This window comes from Podarcis pityusensis (genome assembly GCF_964106645.2).
Source record: "Podarcis pityusensis genome assembly, chromosome: 15".
NCBI lineage: Eukaryota > Metazoa > Chordata > Lepidosauria > Squamata > Lacertidae > Podarcis > Podarcis pityusensis.
Genome location: NC_138040.1, coordinates 17,527,795 through 17,546,696, shown reverse-complemented (window position 1 = coordinate 17,546,696; position 18,902 = coordinate 17,527,795). Strand labels below are relative to the sequence as shown.

Genomic DNA, 18,902 nt, shown 5'->3' with positions numbered 1-18,902 from the left:
AGGCTTTCCTTTTCTTAGTTATTCCCTCATGCAGTTGTATGCACTTGGCCAAAGCACCTATTTAAGCTCCTAAGATCATTGGCTTCATATCAGAAAGCAATTTACGATGTTCTTCGGCAAAATAGGGAGCTCGCTGGACCCTGCAGAACAGATGGCAGGGAGTGTTTCTCCAGGATAGCCCTGAATTTCTAATATTGCCTACGGGTCTCACTCTGTTAGGATCTCAGTGATTCTGCAGACCAAGAATTGCAGGTCAGTAGTTCACAATAGTGCCTTAATTGTTGGTTGATCTCTCTCTCCCCCCCCCCCCACACAAACATTGATGTGATTTAAACAACTGTTGCTGAAATTATGATGACTCCAATAAACTGTTTCTACTCAGAAATGGCAGTGCAAAAAATATCTCCCTGCGCCTGTCCAATCAATGCTGCACAGCTCTCCTGATTTCCTGTCAGCAGAATATGTCATGACTTAACAAGCTTCATTGTGTATAGCAGTGGTGGTGAACATCTGAGCCCTGGGCCAAAATAATCCTGGCAATTTGGTCCACAAGGCTGCTTTCCACAAAATCTTGTCCACAATGTGGGACAGGTAGGGGCACGGCTGGGCCAGCTGCACGGCCACTGAGCTACAGCCTCTCCTTGACAAGCCCAATAACAACCCAGAGAGTTTCATGGGAATTTGCACCCAGGACGCAGGTGGCGCTGTGGGTTTAAACCACAGAGCCTAGGACTTGCCTATCAGAAGGTCGGCGGTTCGAATCCCCGCGAGAGGGTGAGCTCCCGTTGCTCGGTCCCTGCTCCTGCCAACCTAGCAGTTTGAAAGCACATCAAAGTGCAAGTAGATAAATAGGTACCACTCTGGCGGGAAGGTAAATGGTGTTTCCGTGCGCTGCTCTGGTTCGCCAGAAGTGGCTTAGTCATGCTGGCAACATGACCCGGAAGCTGTACGCCAGCTCCGTCAGCCAATAAAGCGAGATGAGTGCTGCAACCCCAGAGTCGGTCACGACTGGACCTAATGGTCAGGGGTCCCTTTACCTTTAATTTATTAGCAGCTTGCCCTTGACATATGTGGAGTTTGCAGAGGCTATGCAATGATAGTCTAGTGGGATCAGCTGACTGGAAACCGTCCAGTTTACGATGAGTCCATGTGGTGTAATGGTTAGAGTGCTGGGCTAGGATCTGGAGGCCAGACTTCAAATCACTGGGAGACCTTGGGCCAGTCACTGTTCCTTAGCCTTGCCTGCCTTACAAAGCTGTTGTGAGGACAAAATGGGAGGAGGAGAACCTTGGAAACATGGGATGTAAATGTGGTGGACTCCATAGTCGAAGCTCATCAGACAAGCTGGTGTTCACTGAGTTCAACCTCTTCAGGCTAATTAGTTTTGCCTTATTGTCAACAGGCTGTGCCAGTGAAAGTCAATGCAGAGACTATTTGCCTGAATTGGCCCATAAAGTTGTGATGATTCAGCAGTCTTGCCAAAAGAATCCGACTGGGCTTTTTCTTAATCTTCCCAGTAATTGCCTGCCTTTCTCTTCTAAATGCTAGTGCTTTGCACTGTGATACATCTCGGCCTTGTATTGAGGAATGCCAACTTCTCTACGGAGCAGAAGCGCCTTGAAGTTTTCTTCCTAAAAAATGCTGAAGGGTATGTCTCTTGCGCATTGCTGACCGGCTTGGCTTTACAGCAATCTTTGTATTGTCACAGTGACTCACAAAACTCAGGACCTCAAGCTCCCACCCTGCTCCCACAGGAAGCTCCTAACTCTTCCCCCGGCTCGGCTTATAAGGTACTCTCAATATTGTTCTTTTCCTTCCATTGCATTGCTGTCTTGTCAGTATACTTTTCTGCCAGTCAGCACATGACTGCCTCAGTCCTGGGTAAATGCACAAATCTCTGCCAAACCTTTTCAGTTCTTATTTACAACACCTGCTACTGGTTTTCTCTAGAGCATTTCCTGCTAAGGTTAAGCCTCCTTTTTCTCTCTCACCTTCAACCTGCAATTGGTATTAAGATCTGCAGTTTAAAAGCTTGGAGCTTGATTTCTATCTACAGACTTATCTTTACTGTGAACAGTACACTTCCCAAGTGCATTAATACATCTAGACAGAGGATAGCCGAGGGTAAAGATTATATTGATGAAGCCTTGGTCCTATTGAAATCAAGATGTTGTTTTTTTTAACTTTAATTCCAGTAGGAGAAGCAGAGAAGTGACCAAACATATGGGAATATTTTTTGTTAGTTTTTTCATCCTTACAATATAATTGCATTAACTTATTTAATTTCTGTTTGGATATTCAGCAAACTTTCAGTTTCACACATCTGCATGCCACGTTAGGTTTTTAAAGGCCTGGAAAGTTTTTAAATATTGCTACTTTTCTAGGATGCCTAAAAGTAAAGGCTGTTGCATCACTTTCTCAATCCCACTTCAGCCATACCCACATTCATAGTTTGGCTGCATCCACTTTGACCTGAGAGCCTAGACCAGAGGATTAGCCATAGGTCTGAGAAAGGTTAGCTGCCCGTTGCCTAAAGACATGGCATGAGAGGGGAAACGAACGAGGAAGAAAGAGGAAAACAGAAAACTCGGGTACCATTTCTTTGAGTTGCAATTACTAACTGAATTGGAAACAGTTCAGGGCCAGCAGGAGTCTGATGGAGAAGGGGAAGTGGGCTTTCAGTGGAGGTGATAGAAGGGACCCTGCTCCACAACTGCTCCATCTCTGCAATTCTATTCACAGGATAATGGCTTCTGAAAAGCATGGCAGAGCACCTGCAGGAGGAGTAATGAGTCCACACCTGCTTCTGCACCAAAGAACATCCTGAGGCTAAACATAACAGCAGGTGAATAACAACGCTGGCATAAAAAGTGCAAGAGCAAAAGACGGCGGCGTATTGGACAACAGCAAACTAACTTCAGACAAGTTAATCTTTAAATGTTCTGACAAATAGGGGGACATGTATGCAGAATGAAGTTCTTGTTATGGTTTTCTTTTCTTCTTTTTTCTTTATGGCTGGCTCTTGGTTGTGGTGACATTTTCTGCTAAGGTGTCTCACGTGTTGATGCCGTGTACCTTTGAAGGATGCCTCCTCTATATTGTAACTATAATGTGCAGTGCTTTTTTTCTAAGAAAACGTTTAGGGTTACTCTCATTTTGACTCAGGAAAATCACCATTTTATAGTTCAAATCGGGAAAAATAAATATAGTAAATGGACAAAAATACAAGGATTCACAAAATGTTTAGAGGTATGCGTACCCCTGTGTACCCACCCAGGAAAAAAGCACTGATAATATGTCTTCAGTGCAGCAAACACTCTTTTGTCATTATACAGGTGTAAACTGAGGATGGAATAAATGCACTGATTTGGTTCACAGTTTCTGGGAAGGGTTCAGACCAGGAAGCAAAACGTTCGACTTAAGCACCTCTTAAGTTACACCCAGCTGCACTGCAGCCACACACTGACCCTCTTCCTTCGAGCACAGACACACCCCTTGTGTTTCTCTCGGCCTGTTTGTGAATAATAAAGACACATAACAATCACTGTGAAAGTGAACCCTGTTCTCTTCTCCTGTAGTGGAGATCAATTTCACTGAATTATATAAGAGTGAATAGGGAGCTTCACGGCGATCAGGTTTTAGGGTGGCATCAAATAACACTGGGAACTGATCCACTGAAAACCTTTGGTCCCCTGCCTGCTTGCAAATCCCTATTACTCCTAAGGTGAGTGCTGGTCACTAGCCAAACTAAGGCCATGCTTCATTTCACGTATACGTTTTTGTGTGTTTTTCCCTGTCTTTGCTGGAGTTGCTGTTAAAGTGAACTGATCTTTTTCTTTCAAGGAGATCACGGCTCTTGCACTTTTAATAGCTGTGGAGACAACAAGAATTCATCAACAGAAGCTTTTTGAATCCCTTCCTGATGAATTGTCCCTGCTCACAATGCCATCTTCTATTAACAAAATATGAAACATGCCCTGCCCCCCTCTTTAATCTGGTCAATCTAGTACTAGGGATGGTCAGTAGGGAGACTGGGGGCTGCAATGGTGGCTGGTGCTCATTAGGACTGGTAGGGTGGAAGGCTGGGAGGTCAACAGTAGGGGGAGCCAGAGCAAATGGCTGGGGAAGCTAGAGCCAATGACAGGTGGAGCTAACTCATTCTGCTTTCGTCCCCCAAGGCAGCACTGAAACTAAGAGGTATCTCAAACAAGAATGACTCAAGGACCATTGAGATATGGAACTTTACAAAAAAGCAAATACTTACCTGGTAAGGAAACACAAGGTTGTTGTTGTTTTTTAAAAAAAAAGCTTGGTGGCTTTGTAAAACATCTGCAGGGGGTTGAAGGTCCATGCTTGTTTTCCCAGCAAGTAAGAGGCTCCTTTAGAGCGATCAGAGTTAATGCAGTCTCTGGAATAATATGTATTCCTGATGGTAAGTCTTCACCACTTGGCCATGAAGCACTCTGTCCTTATTATCAGCTCCCTATGCAAAAGCAGCTTCAGGACTGCTCCATTGGGACAGTTCCCCCTGCTGCCCCTTGCCAATCTTCTTTCTCCCATGTGGATGCATGAAAAACAGTTTAGAGGACAAAGCATAGGGGAAAAAAGGGACAAGCCAAAATATCATCAGCGAATACACTTGACAAAGGTCCTATATTTCGTCCTCTCTGGGATACTTAGCATATTTTGGCCATGAGAGTGCTCTAGCAAGCTGCTCCCATGTGCAAAGTCAAAACAAGGGGGCTGTTTAGACAACTCTCACTGTTTCCAAGATAGCCCAAAATGCATCAACAAGTCACTTTGGAGATCCTTGCTATGCACATGGGAAAAAATCTCTATTGATGGAGCCGGCCCGATAATAAATCACTCCATTTCTGCGAGTGATGTTGCTTTGCCTGTGCTGATCTGTTGGACTAATGGGATTGACAGGTTCCTCTTTGCTGCCCCTTGTGCAAAGGCTCTTTGACATCCCCCAATGATGCAGAGTTGTGGTGAGCAAAGCTGAATGACCTTTCCTTCCAGATTGCAAAGGGCAAGAGCCTAGTCACAGCTAAAAAACAAAAACAAAACATTCACTGACTTAAGAATTTGAAGTCATTTCCAAGTTGAGTGTTCTGGGCTTCAAGCAATGGACTCCCTCCCACCCCACCCCACCCCTTGTTCTATGTATTGCATTTCCTTTGTCAACAAACCTAATTGTCTTTTCTAGAAATGTTATTAATCTGACACATCCTAGGGATAGCTAAACCCTTGGTGTCCCCCCCCCCCGTTCCCTTCACTATGTATCTCCAAGAACAGGTCTCCTTATCCAGTCCTCAAGATTTGCACTTGGCAACATCCACTTCTCAGCCTAGACTCCTCACTGGCCCTACTCTGAACCCTCTTTGTGTGCTTTTGCCTGGCCAGAACAGGATGATCTTCCTGTTTTCTTGCATGGATGGAGGCTGGAGGGAGTGGTGTGTGCATGTGTGTGGATTTCACAAGGCTGCAGTGTAGCCTGCTGTGCAAAGTGGTGTCACACCTGTGGCTCCACCCAAGTTTACCCTCTGGCCCTGCCCACCACTGGCATTTGGCCCCCAAAAGGCAAAAGTGGCCCCTTGGACTGAAAAAGGACTTCCCATGACTGGTCTTGACATTAAACAAACGAAACCTGTATTTATTTGGTACAGGGGCAGGGGGCAGAATAGAGACATTTATTGTACAGTACTTGGCTGATTAAGGTAGTGCCCGGAATGAACTGGGTTATTTAAAACCTGCTTTAAGTGCCAGCTGTTTTAATATTTAATAGATGAAGATTGTTTTCCTGCCCTGTGGCAGTTTTGATAGCTTTAAGCTTCTCGAACTTTTAATTCAAATGACAATCATGCATAAATAACAGATGCAAAATAGCCATGGCTGTCTCCCCTCCAGCATGGTGTTGCTGTGTTGCAGAAGCTGCTGCCCAATTCTGTGATACAGAACCGCCTCACTTTTCCACAACCACTTTTCTCATACGTAGGCTCTCATACTTCGTGGATTTAGTATGATCAACTCAGCGGTCTTGCTGGGTGCTTTCACTGCTATTGCCATCTGAACTCTTCATATTTTGTGCATACGCAAACAGCAAAACTGCACATGGGAAAGTGATTTAGTATGATCAACTCAGCGGTCTTGCTGGGTGCTTTCACTGCTATTGCCATCTGAACTCTTCATATTTTGTGCATACGCAAACAGCAAAACTGCACATGGGAAAGTGACCTGAGACTATGGGAAATAGTAGAAAAAAGGAAGAGGAGGAGGAAAGAGAAAGACTGACTTCGTGGCCTCTACTTCCTGATCACATTATGTGAAGGAATTGCATTCTTCAAATTGCAGCTTATGTCTAATTTCCAGCCTGGAGTGAGACTTGGATTCTACCGGCCTCTTGATTGCAGAATAGATAGGAAAAGACAAGAAGCAACCTGTAGGCAGGACTGAACGTGAAAGGTAAAAAAAAACCTAGGCTACAGTTTTGTTTTGCTTTGTTTGGCTGCCTTTTTAAAACTCTGCCAAGACGGTCCAGGTCAAGAAAAGTCAAGTTGCAAAGGTCATGGATATCAGCCTTTGACTTCATTGTCTCACAACACTGTCAGCTGCCTCCTAGTGCTGTGGCTGGTGCTGGCAAATAGGGGCCCAGCCTGGGAATTCAAGAACTGGCCTTGTGGAGCGTGTAATCAGAAAGTGCACTGCCCTTACCTAGAGCAAAAAACAGGACCCTGAAACAGTGCAGGATGAATGTTTGCATACACATTTCCTAATGCGTTAGCTTTAAGGGAACTGCTCTTTTTGAAATGTTTCACATGCACCCCTTCCTAATTTTTCTAATGTTTTCTTGGTCACACAGTCTTTCTGGAATTGGATTCAGCATTTCTCTTTGTTAGAACGGCAAAAAATAGATTAGCACTCATCTATTACAAGCCTCCCTTGTGTACATCTTCCCCAGAAATATGGCTGACCTATTTGCAGAGTCTGCTGCCGAAGAGCAGCAGTGGGGGTGGGCTTTGTTGGGGTGAACATAAAACAGAATGCAGAAGGCATTCTGCACACAGCTCTACTACTCAGGGCAAGGAGCAACCAGGTACTTGGAGTTAAGTCCTACGGACGTACACTGGACTTCATCCTAGTTGTTTGTTTAGGATTTCCAAAACCCCATAGGTTGCTTTTTCTGCCTTTTGGTTACATTCAGCTCTCTGCCTTATTCGTGTCTCCAGGATTCTGTACAGTATGAAAATGTACCTACCCTACAGTCCAGTGTTAGAAACTGAGATATGAAAGCTAGGAGCTAAATGGCACCTTAAACTCAGCTTATTGGCGCAACAACAGAATATCTAGGTGCACTTTTTAAATAACAAGAATACAAAGCTGAAAATGAATGAACTGTATCTAAAATATTATGTTCATTTTTCACAGGGTCTAGTCCTTCCCTTGCCTACCCCGCTAATATTCTTAAGAGGGTCTCTTCTCCAGTCTTCAGAGAGTAGCTGGAAGTGGGGAGGCAGAAAAAGGTCCTCCTTTCCTTCCACTCTACAGTTTTAATCTGAACTTTTAGGCGCAGTACTGTGCCCAGAGCTCAGAAACTGCTCACACTGATGAAATTCCCTATTGCAAAATGCACATAGAACAATGGGAGTTTTGAACACTGCTTCAGTCACAGTTGGGTCGGTGAAATATAACATCCAAAACCAATGTTGATTCCTTCCTGTTGTTCACAACAAAGATTGGTGATGCTTTGGTGATCTGTTTCTTAGGAGCAGCTGCTGAGTACAGCATCTTTAAGACATTGTTAGTCTCTGTAGTGGCATTCTCCCAACATCTGAGAGAAGAGCGTAACTTTCTTTTACAATTAAAATGTTACGATTGCACGATCAAGTGCAAGAGGGATTTGTGACATATTAATGTTTAATTGCAATTGCGACCAAAACTACTGAATTATCTATGATCAATGATTCCATAATTCATGAAAGGCACAGGCAGCAACTTATTGATCCGAGGCTGATCTCACACAGTGACGCAAAGGCAAGGACCTAAGTCGAGTTCAAGTTGATTTAGAGCCATTCTGGGAACAGAGGCTGCTCCCAGTAATTCAGCAGGGGAACAGCACTAAAAATATTTAATGGGAAAAGGAAATAAATTTCAAAAGGATGCATTGCAAGGTCTTCAAATGCTAAGAATCCCTTTGTTCTTGGAAAATATTTTGCTGAGCCATAGTCCAGTTTTATTTCTCACTAAAACGTGCCATCCTTTACGTGGCAGCTTAACTTCCCGTATAGTCACATATAATATCCTACTACCATATCAGGCCTTCTTAAGCCGCCCTGAGCCCGGCCTTGGCTGGGGAGGGCAGGGTATAAATAAAATTTATTATTAATATTATTATTATTAAGAATGCTTGCAATAGGGTTTACAAAATGGGTAATGATGGGATAGCAATCCCCTATCTTATTTTACTTTATGCTTTTTTTTTTTTTACAGTCAAGGGGCAACTCAGGTGGAAAGAGCATGTAGGCAGCTCCTGGCAAGGTCAAGGTATCCTTTCTTAAGCTGACTGATCACATTTACAATGTCCGTGTTTGTAGGGTGTGTGGTGTATGGGGTGCTGTGCTCCTTCTTGTCCACCTTTGGTTCCCACCCTGCACTCAGCTCTCACCTGTGGCTCCTAGAAGCTGTCAGCGTGCAACAGCAGCTACAACCTGGGAACAGCTTCAACTGGCCGGCAAAACCAGGTGATGGTAGCCAATGGGTCTCAAACCCTTGGTGAGTTAGGGACTTTCCCTGCATGCAAAGACAATCTCCAGTGGATTGAGGAGATGAGACCTATAATGGGTCCAATGGTCAAGAAGGCAGTTCCTCCATGTAGAGGGAACTGAGGGGCAGATGGGGCTCTTCAACCTGAGAAAATAGGCCATCTAGGAGAAGGAGAACTCTGATCCTAAACTTCTGCTGCCTTGCAGGATACAGGAGAAGAAAAGTCTAAGGAGTGAACTCTACACAAATCTGGAGTGGAGTCTCTAAGACTGTTGAATGGTGCCTTGTATGCCTCCTTCTGGCAACTCCTGAAGCCAATCTAATGCCAAATGTATTTATCTGCTTTCCTATGGACTATCTCAGTGAGGCAATATTGTCGTCTGGGCAGTCTAGAACCTCCATACACAGTGACCAGGCTTATGCCCCAGGGAGGTCACTTCGGTGCTGTTAATGCAGTGGTTTGACTTCACCTCTGGAAGCACACTCCATTGTCTCTCAAGGCAGATGGATAACAACAACAACAACAAAGTTTATGGGGGAAGAGTTCCTTTTATACAGAAACACAGTGACCTTTCGATGTCCCAAGTCCACAAGGGAATGTGACTCAGGTGTGCTAGAATATCTTATTTATGTACGTAATAATATTTCCCCTCCCAGGAAATTATGATGGCACAAAAAATTGCTTTTTAAAGTGCCTCCTGAAGACTTTTTACCCCACCAATATTTTTCATGTAGCATGGTTGGGCTTGCTCATGCGGGTTTTACAGGTGGATTTAATGTATTTTTTCCCCTTTTAACGTTACATTTTATGTATTTTGTTTTTATCTCCCCAACACCATATTCAAATTTTGTGTTTTTAAAAATATATATTTAAAGAAATAAAAATAATTAGGAATAACTATCCTGAACGCCCCACCCCGCCCCAACCAACTTCTGAATCCTGCATATTAGGACTGAAAACACTATGATGCAAGGGAATGTGAAGAAATAGCTTTAGGCTGCAGTAACTGGAACAGCCCAATATGCTCAGCCCAGCTCACACACCCATGCATGAAACTCACCGTTGACTCAGCCAAGCCACATACACTTCCAAGCTATAAATGTGCTGTGGTTGCCCGATGACTCCTTCCCACCTGACTATACCTCTCCAGATTACTCTTCTGTGCTGGGTTGAAAGAGTTGCTCAAGGAGAAGGTAGGCCTTCAAATATGAAAGGAGACCCCCCCCCCCCAAAGTTACCGGTATACTGAAGAGTGGTTGCTCACAGGCTGTCATTCCATGTTGCAAGGATCCCAGGATTTGCTTTATGTGCTTCATGTGCTTTAAATGTATCGTGTGGATGTGGCCACATGGCAAAATATCAGAGGCTTTATGGAGGTGGCTGTAGTAAGGGGTTTGTGTATGTACAGTCTTTCAATTGCAAAAGAATAAAAATAATGTGAAAGTATTTTTTAAAGCATTTCTATTTCCTGTTAACCTAAGTAAAAAGTTAAATACTGAGGCCCCAGCACAACAACAGCTTGTTAGGCTGGGACCACTCTTTAAAATAATTAGGCAGGATGCTTCCACTGACCCTTGGACTTCCAAAGCATCTTATACAAAACCACTTCCATGTACATAGAAAACTGGCAAGTTATGTAAGTGGGTTCTAGCCCTGACCTGCTAGTTTTCTAGGTTCTCTCTCTCTCTCTCTCTCTCTCTCTCTGTGTGTGTGTGAGAAAGCATTCAGTCCTGCAAGCTCCCATCTGCAATCTGAAGTGCTATGGGCCAGAAGTCCCATTAAGTCCTCCAGAACGGACTCTGTAGTAAGTGCACATAGGATTTCAGCATTACAGGGCAATCCTAACCATGCCTACTCAGAAGCAAATCGAGCTGAATTCGATGGGACTTATTCCCACACACAAATTGTTCTGGGAGTAAGCCCCATTTAGACACAGAGTGGGACCTGCTTTCACGTTAGCACACATAAGATGACACTGTCAATTTTTCCTTTCTTTCATTCTTTCCCACCTTCTGCAAAGCCCCACCCATTCCCTCTAGCTCTCCTCTTTTTGTGTCATGTTTCGAAATTTACAGGTGACGTTGGCTTTGTACACATTCCCCTATACTCTACTTCCAGTGTGCTCCTCCTACCTCTGGTTTGGGAAGTGGTGAATCATAGAACTAGAGTCGTACGCAACCATAAAGGTCACCAGGCCAACCCCCCTGTAATGCAGGAATCACAACTAATCATGTGTATGCACTTTGGTCACAATCGATGTCTGTTATGGACTTCCTTACGAAATGCTGCTTTCCAATGCATTTTCCCCCAAACCAGCTTCAGTCCAAATGCAGGGGAAAAACCCAACAATCTAGTTCTAGATGCCTTTTAAGCCAACAATGTATACACAGCCTTTGTGGGTCAAATAAGGTATTGTACCACACTGTGAATGACCCCCCCAAAGCAGGAAGCCAGAGTGGTCTTTGTGTTAGTCTGTTGCAAACAAAACAAAACAAAACAAAACAAAACAAAACAAAACAAAACACAGCAGAGTCTAAGTTGTGGCATCAAAAAAACTTAACGACGTTTACTATGCCATAAGCTTTCGTGAACTAGTTTTGTGTTAAGTCTTTAAGGTGCCACAATATCTCTTTGTTGCTTTTTCTGTGTTGCTGATTTTCAGATTGTGAGCAGAGGGGCTCATGTTTTCTATCTAGTTGTTATAATAGCATAAAATACAGCATAACCCCATGCACACGTCTTCAAAAATAAGCCTCATCAAGTCCTGCAGGGTTCATTCCCAGCTTAAGAAGGTATAGCTGGGGTAGGTACACTTTGGGTTTGTAGAACCTACCAGAACCCCAAGATTTGCCAACCTGAGCCACCTTGTAAAAGACAAACACAATGAGAGAACTGGGTACCCTTGAAAACACTCTGAGTCTGGGATGGGTTTTCAGTACCAAATCTGCTTGGAGCTCACAATCCTTTGTCACTAAAGCCCACTCTGGGTCAGCCCAGGTTTTCTTCATTTCAGCTGCCTAATTTAAGGGAATGGGGAATTTATGTGTTGCCACTGTTCTCCGTCCTAATCAAGATCCACAGCATACAATTAAAACGGACATTTAAAGCATATGACTTCCTCCAAAGAAGGAAGACTTAAGACAGCATGACCTAAGCAACTGAGTCGGTAGAGCATGAGACTTTGGGTCGCGGGTTCGAATGCTACAATGGGGTGGGCTGGATGACCCTCAGGGACCCTTCCAACTCTACGATTCTGATATTATTTCACTGCTTTTTCTTCTTCTTTTATAACTGCTGCAAGAAAAACCAACAGCGCCAGACGAGGCCAGCCACCCCTTTTGCAAGGGGGATCGGAGCGCAACCCCCTGGGGACCTCGCGCATCCTGCCCAGAGAGGGAGACCCGCCTTCTGCCCACGCCCTCCCCCAGGTATAGGATCGTACCCAGTCCCTGAGCCCTCCCCCCTTCCCAACACGGCACATTGAACTTAACCTCCCACCCCCAGGGCGCTCAACGCAGAAGGAGGAGCTCCCCTCCCCTCCCCCGCCCCACTCCGAACTCCCGTCGCCCCCTTTCTCCCCCACCTTCCGAGAGAGCGAGAGAGAAGGGGGCGTGGCTTGGGCGGCGCGCATGGGCCTTGCGCCTGCCTGGCTGCGGCTCCTCGCCTCCTCCGCCTCTCATTCTCCCTCGCGGGCAGCCGCCGCCGACCCTTCCCCAGTGCGGAGCCGGTGTGGTCGTGGCGCGGGGCCTCTCTCTCAGTCGGCCTCCCCGCTTTTTGCGCTGAGGCGCCGACAGAGCGGCGGGAAGGGAGAGAGGAAGGGGCGCTGAGGAGAAGAAGAGCGGAGGGGAAGCGGCGCCTCCGCCACCTACCTCAGCTTTCATTCCGTTTCTCCTCAGAAATAAAGAGGCGGTGCTTCGTCCCTCCCCCCCCCCTCAAACGGTTAATTTTTTTTGAAAAAAATTTCCCCTCCCTTCATCTCCCCCCCCCCCCGCCTCAGGCTTTTGTTGTGTGCGGGGGGGCCCTTACCTTCCCCCTCCCCGCCTCTGGGTAGGGAGTCGGGGGTCTCCCGGAGGACGATGAGGCGAGGCGAGGCCGGCGCGGGATGCCCCCTCCAGGCGGACGCCCCCAGGACGCGCCGGGGCCGCTGAAGAGGAGGAGCAGGCGGCGGCGGCGGCGGAGGAAGACCACCACCGCCGGGTCCTCCAGCGAGAGGCGGCCGAGCGGGCAGGAGGAAGAGGAGCCGCCGCGAAGGGCAGCGCCGCCGCCGCCGCCGCCGCTGCTGTGGGCGGGAAGGGGCTGGGAGGCGCCGCCGCCCCTCGCTCTCCCCGCGAGCAGGAGGTAAGCGCGCCTACACGCCGGGCCACGCTCACCTGAGAGCGGCTATCCCCACCCGCCATGCACGCCAGCAGGGCTCCCTCCCCAGGCAGCGTGCACCGCCGTTGTTGCAGCAGGGCTCCGATCCAGGGGGCGCTTACCTGAGAGAGAGGCAGCCGCGCTGGAGGAGTTTTGTTCCAGCCGGCGTGCAGCGCTGCGATCCGGGGCACGCTCGCCTGATAGAGAGAGGGAGGGAGCCCCCCCCCATTCCTTGGAAGAATCGAACATCTTAACCCCCCCTCCAATTGAACAAGGAGGTGGATTCCACAGATCTGGCTCTGTGGGGCCTCGTGTCCGGGAAGGGCGCCGCGCTGTGGGGCCGAGGGGTGCAGCTGCACGGCGGAGGCGATTGCAGGGTTGGGTTATGCTAGCTTCGTTCTGTGTGTTTCCCACGGGCGGGGGAAGGGGAGACTCGTTCGTGGGGTCCCAGGGTGGGGCTGCCTGGCCATGTAGCCCTCTTTATATATGTGCGCGTGCGCGTGCACAGGGTGCCTTGGGTGCAAGCTGCTTCTTGAGTGCAAGTGGGGCTTGCTCCCAGACAAACGTGCACAGGCTTGGCGGTGGAGCTGGGATGTTGTGCACCTGCATGGCAGCTCCAGCTCGGTGCAGGTTGCCCTCCGGCTTAACGGGCTCCGTGGAGGTCCGCCTGTGCATCTAGCTTGAAGGATCTCTGTAGAGGGGGAAGTCTTTTGGGGATTGGGATGGCCAGCCTGTCGGGATCTGTGCCTGGGGGTGTGGGAGCGACTGCTCTCCGAATGCCCCTCAGTTGGGGTTCCTGGCATCCAGTTGATAATCTGTCTCATGGAACACCACATGGAGATCCAGATGCACCCCAGACATTATTTTTATTCGGAAGTTCTAAAGTGTTCAATCTGGCTGACTTCCAGATAGGTGCATCAGATTGTATTTGTGCAATCCCATTGTGTGCCATTCAGCAAGTGCCTTTCAGATGTACTCAGTAAATGCAATTGGGATTTGGCTGTGTATGCCTGGAGTTCAGTCTGCTAACCACTACTTAACCTTCCTCACTCTCACTTGCCTAAAAGCATCCATTTCTCTCCTTCCTGTCCCTGACCCATTGACTTGGGTCAGTTTCATTGGGGTGTCTTGCGTTAGGGGAAACCTGGGATGCTGCCATGGGTTTCCCTGAAGACCAGAGTTGCTTCTTATACTAAGGGAATCTATTAAGGTACATTGACAGCATAATCCTATACAGATCTACTCAGACGTAGACCTACTCCCAGTTGCAAGTGAAATTAGGATTGCAATCCTGTATCCACTTACTTGGAGGTAAGCCCCAATGAGTAGACATATCTAGGATTGTGTTTAAACATCCTTTCTAGAAGTGTTTCCAGAGGAAATTGCCCCCACACCAAATGCGTGGTATATTTATATGTGATGCAAGATTATGTCCACAAAGGTTTATGCCCTGCTATATTTGTTAGTCTTTTAAATTGCCAAAAGACTCTTGCTTTTTTCTAGAGCTGTCCATATAACGTAGCTAGTGGGATGAGGATTGTAGTGGATTCATGGGTTGTAGTGGATTCGTGCTGGACTGTGTTCTCAGAACCTGCGGAGGTGTGAGTGTGGATGAAAGCTTGACCTGTTAGTTTCCGAGGGCAGACCTCTTTATGAGTTGTGGAGAGTGATGTTACTGCTATGGGGTGCTTTAGGTTTCGCAAGGGCCCCTTTGAGAGCTGTCAGGCTCCAAACTAGGATGTTGTTGTTTAGTCGTTTAGTCGTGTCCGACTCTTCGTGACCCCATGGACCAGAGCACGCCAGGCACTTCTGTCTTCCACTGTCTCCCGCAGTTTGGTCAGACTCATGTTTGTAGCTTCGAGAACACTGTCCAACCATCTCGTCCTCTGTCGTCCCCTTCTCCTTGTGCCCTCTATCTTTCCCAACATCAGGGTCTTTTCCAGGGAGTCTTCTCTTCTCATGAGGTGGCCAAAGTATTGGAGCCTCAGCTTCACGATCTGTCCTTCCAGTGAGCACTCAGGGCTAATTTCCTTAAGAATGGATGCGTTTGATCTTCTTGCAGTCCATGAGACTCTCAAGAGTCTCCTCCAACACCATAATTCAAAAGCATCAATTCTTCGGCGATCAGCCTTCTTTATGGTCCAGCTCTCAATTCCATACATCACTACTGGGAAAACTATAGCTTTAACTATACGGACCTTTGTTGGCAAGGTGATGTCTCTACTTTTTAAGATGCTGTCTAGGTTTGCCATCACCTTTCTCCCAAGGAGCAGGCGTCTTTTAATTTCGTGACTGCTGTCACCATCTGCAGTGATCATGGAGCCCAAGAAAGTAAAATCTCTCACTGCCTCCATTTCTTCCCCTTCTATTTGCCAGGAGGTGATGGGCCCAGTGGCCATGATCTTCGTTTTTTTGATGTTGAGCTTCAGACCATATTTTGCGCTCTCCTCTTTCACCCTCATTAAAAGGTTCTTTAATTCCTCCTCACTTTCTGCCATCAAGGTTGTGTCATCTGCATATCTGAGGTTGTTGATATTTCTTCCGGCAATCTTAATTCCGGTTTGGGATTCATCCAGCCCAGCCTTTCGCATGATGAATTCTGCATATAAGTTAAATAAGCAGGGAGACAATATACAGCCTTGCCATACTCTTTCCCAATTTTGAACCAATCAGTTGTTCCATATCCAGTTCTAACTGTAGCTTCTTGTCCCACATAGAGATTTCTCAGGAGACAGATGAGGTGATCAGGCACTCCCATTTCTTTAAGAACTTGCCATAGTTTGCTGTGGTCGACACAGTCAAAGGCTTTTGCATAGTCAATGAAGCAAAAGTAGATGTCTTTCTGGAACTCTCTAGCTTTCTCCATAATCCAGCGCATGTTTGCAATTTGGTCTCTGGTTCCTCTGCCTCTTCTAAATCCAGCTTGCACTTCTGGGAGTTCTCGGTCCATATATTGCTTGAGCCTTCCTTGTAGAATTTTAAGCATAACCTTGCTAGCGTGTGAAATGAGTGCAATTGTGCGGTAGTTGGAGCATTCTTTGGCATCGCCCTTCTTTGGGATTGGGATGTAGACTGATCTTCTCCAATCCTCTGGCCACTGCTGAGTTTTCCAAACTTGCTGGCATATTGAGTGTAGCACCTTAACAGCATCATCTTTTAAAATTTTAAATAGTTCAGCTGGAATATCATCACTTCCACTGGCCTTGTTATTTGCAGTGCTTTCTAAGGCCCATTTGACTTCACTCTCCAGGATGTCTGGCTCAAGGTCAGCAACTACACTATCTGGGGTGTACGAGCCATCCATATCTTTCTGGTATGATTCCTCTGTGTATTCTTGCCACCTCTTCTTGATGTCTTCTGCTTCTGTTAGGTCCTTTCCACTTTTGTCCTTTATTATGGTAATCTTTGTACGAAATGTCCCTTTCATATCTCCAATTTTCTTGAACAGATCTCTGGTTCTTCCCATTCTGTTGTTTTCCTCTATTTCTTTGCATTGCTCGTTTAAGAAGGCCTTCTTGTCTCTCCTTGCTATTTTTTGGAAATCTGCATTCAATTTCCTGTATCTTTCACTATCTCCCTCGCATTTTGCTTGCCTTCTCTCCTCCGCTATTTGTAAGGCCTCGTTGGACAGCCACTTTGCTTTCTTGCATTTCCTTCTCATTGGGATGGTTTTCGTTGCTGCCTCCTGTATAATGTTGCGAGCCTCCATCCATAGTTCTTCAGGCACTCTGTCCACCAAATCTAAATTCTTAAACCTGTTCCTCACTTCCACTGTGTATTCATAAGGGATTTGACTTAGATTGTATCTTACCGGCCCAGTGGTTTTTCCTACTTTCTTCAGTTTAAGCTTGAATTTTGCTATAAGAAGCTGATGATCTGAGCTACAGTCCGCTCCAGGTCTTGTATTTGATGACTGTATAGAGCTTCTCCATCTTTGGCTGCAGAGAAAATAATCAATCTGATTTCGATGCTGCAAACTAGGATACATTGCTTTAAATTAAAAGAACATCCAGCCAGTAGCCTGCTGTGGGAACTACTGTGAAATCTTTTTAAAAGTGCAGCTAAGGAAGTTGTTCTAGGCCCCACAAGGCAGGGTTCAGTGATTGGGAGAGAATGAGAAGTTATTCTAGAGTGTGCAGGGGCAGCCATAAAACATGCACATTGTGATCTTGGCTTGTATCATGACAGGGAGCAAGTACTTCCCAAATTGTGTGTGTGATGGTGGGTGCCGCAGTGGATAGAGACTGCAAAAACACATGCCTGTGCCCTTCCTTGTATTTGCTTCTCATTGTGTTCTCAGTATGTGTTTAGAATGAAATGTCCTTAACCAGTTCACTTTAGGAATCTCTCCATAGCCTTTGTTCTTTTGAAGGTGAAAATAAAGAAATCTCAGATTCCCAGTATAATCTTCAGTAGAAATCGGCATGTTTTGTTACTGAATCAGCGAACAGTTCCATTGCTTTCTAAACAGGCTTTCTTTTTGTTTTGTTTCTCATAGTGTTTAATCTACACACCTTTATTTATTCTAGGTTATGCCAAGTTTTTCTTTGTTTCAAACAAATGTGGACATTGCTTCCTCTTTTTACCTGTTTGGGGGAGAAAAGATTAAGTTTCTTTGGCTCCTCAGGCCCCCCCCCCCCCCGCAAGTAGTTTATTGCCAATTCTGCCCACATGAGAGGAAAAGATATTATCCATGGGAAACATTTATTTTTGAAGCAAGACATTTGGGAGTCCAGCACCTGGGACCTTTAAAAAAATGTTAATGCAGCACTAGAATTACATTAATTATTACCTTCTGTATAGTTGGCAGTTTGAGTGATATTTTCTTTTCCAGGTGGTGTGAATAATACTTTTCAAACAGACTTTGAGTTCCTTGTTAGTACAGTGGTACCTCGGGTTACAAACACTTCGGGTTACAGACTCTGCTAATCTGGAAGTAGTACCTTGGGTTAAGAACTTTACCTCAGGATGAGAACAGAAATCGTGCACCAGTGGCGTGGCGGCAGCAGGAGGCCCCATTAGCTAAAGTGGCACCTCAGGTTAAGAACGGTTTCAGGTTAAGAACGGACCCCTGGAACGAATTAAGTTCATAACCAGAGGTACCACTGTATTTCTTCTTGAATTGTGTAGCTATACTTTTCTTGAGTCACTCTGGTGCTGACAAAAGTTGTGTATTATGAGAAACCTTGAAGGCATTTAGGCATCTTGCTGTGCTATCTTTCCTGTGTAGTTTAATTAGTAAATTATATTAACATTATATTAATAACTTAGTTTACTCTGTCAAAGGCATCTATCCTTAAGCAATATACAACAATAAATATGCAAAAACAGTACTTGAAAGAGATTCTGTATAAAGAATACAAATGTAAGGCTGTGGTCCAGACTTCTTTTGCCGTGGGCTGTGGAGTGGGTTTGGATTCACTGGAGGTGTCCTTTCCCAATCCCTGCCAGCGTCTGCTGGTGCAGAACTTCCTGTTTCACCTGCCAAACACTTGCATGGGCAGAAATACTTAGGGTGGGATGCCTGCTGGCAGCAGCTTACAAAAAAACCTCCAGGCTGGGCATTTTGGGTGAGTAGGAGGGACTTAGCTGGTTCAGGGTTCACTGTAACCCAGTCAAATGATGCCATTGGACTTGATCTGCCCTTACCGGTGTGCTGCAGCGCTGCAGATACAGTGGTAGCTTTGCCAGACTGTTAACCTCTGTCTCTCTTTAGCTATTGTTTGGATTGCAGCCTAAAACACTTAAGTTCCACAATGACTTTGATTTGTTCAATGTTAAACAA

At 46.0% G+C, this 18,902-nt stretch overlaps 1 protein-coding gene and 1 long non-coding RNA gene across 9 annotated transcripts in view; one reads left to right on the top strand and one right to left on the bottom strand.

Moving 5' to 3' along the window:
• Positions 1-799: 799 nt before the first annotated feature.
• On the bottom strand, positions 800-13,774 carry LOC308464385. Of its 5 annotated transcripts, none has more exons than XR_013979988.1 (3): positions 4,265-6,120; positions 2,741-3,871; positions 800-1,793 (listed from the first exon to the last, which is right to left on the bottom strand). It is a non-coding gene; the product is annotated as an uncharacterized lncRNA (long non-coding RNA). The 5 variants fall into 5 exon arrangements; XR_013979985.1 differs by lacking the exon at positions 800-1,793 and adding an exon at positions 13,240-13,774 and having other exon boundaries at positions 2,266-3,871; positions 4,265-5,050; XR_013979986.1 differs by lacking the exon at positions 800-1,793 and adding an exon at positions 12,791-12,833 and having other exon boundaries at positions 2,266-3,871; positions 4,265-5,050.
• ARHGAP32 (Rho GTPase activating protein 32) overlaps positions 12,859-18,902 on the top strand; it is a 199,655-nt gene continuing 193,611 nt past the window's right edge. For all 4 annotated transcript variants that reach the window (XM_080983353.1, XM_080983349.1, XM_080983351.1 and 1 more), the window contains exon 1: positions 12,859-13,102. In XM_080983353.1, coding sequence (XP_080839479.1) covers positions 12,867-13,102 — 236 coding nt within the window. In that variant the 5' untranslated portion in view covers positions 12,859-12,866. The remainder of the gene's footprint in view (positions 13,103-18,902) is intronic.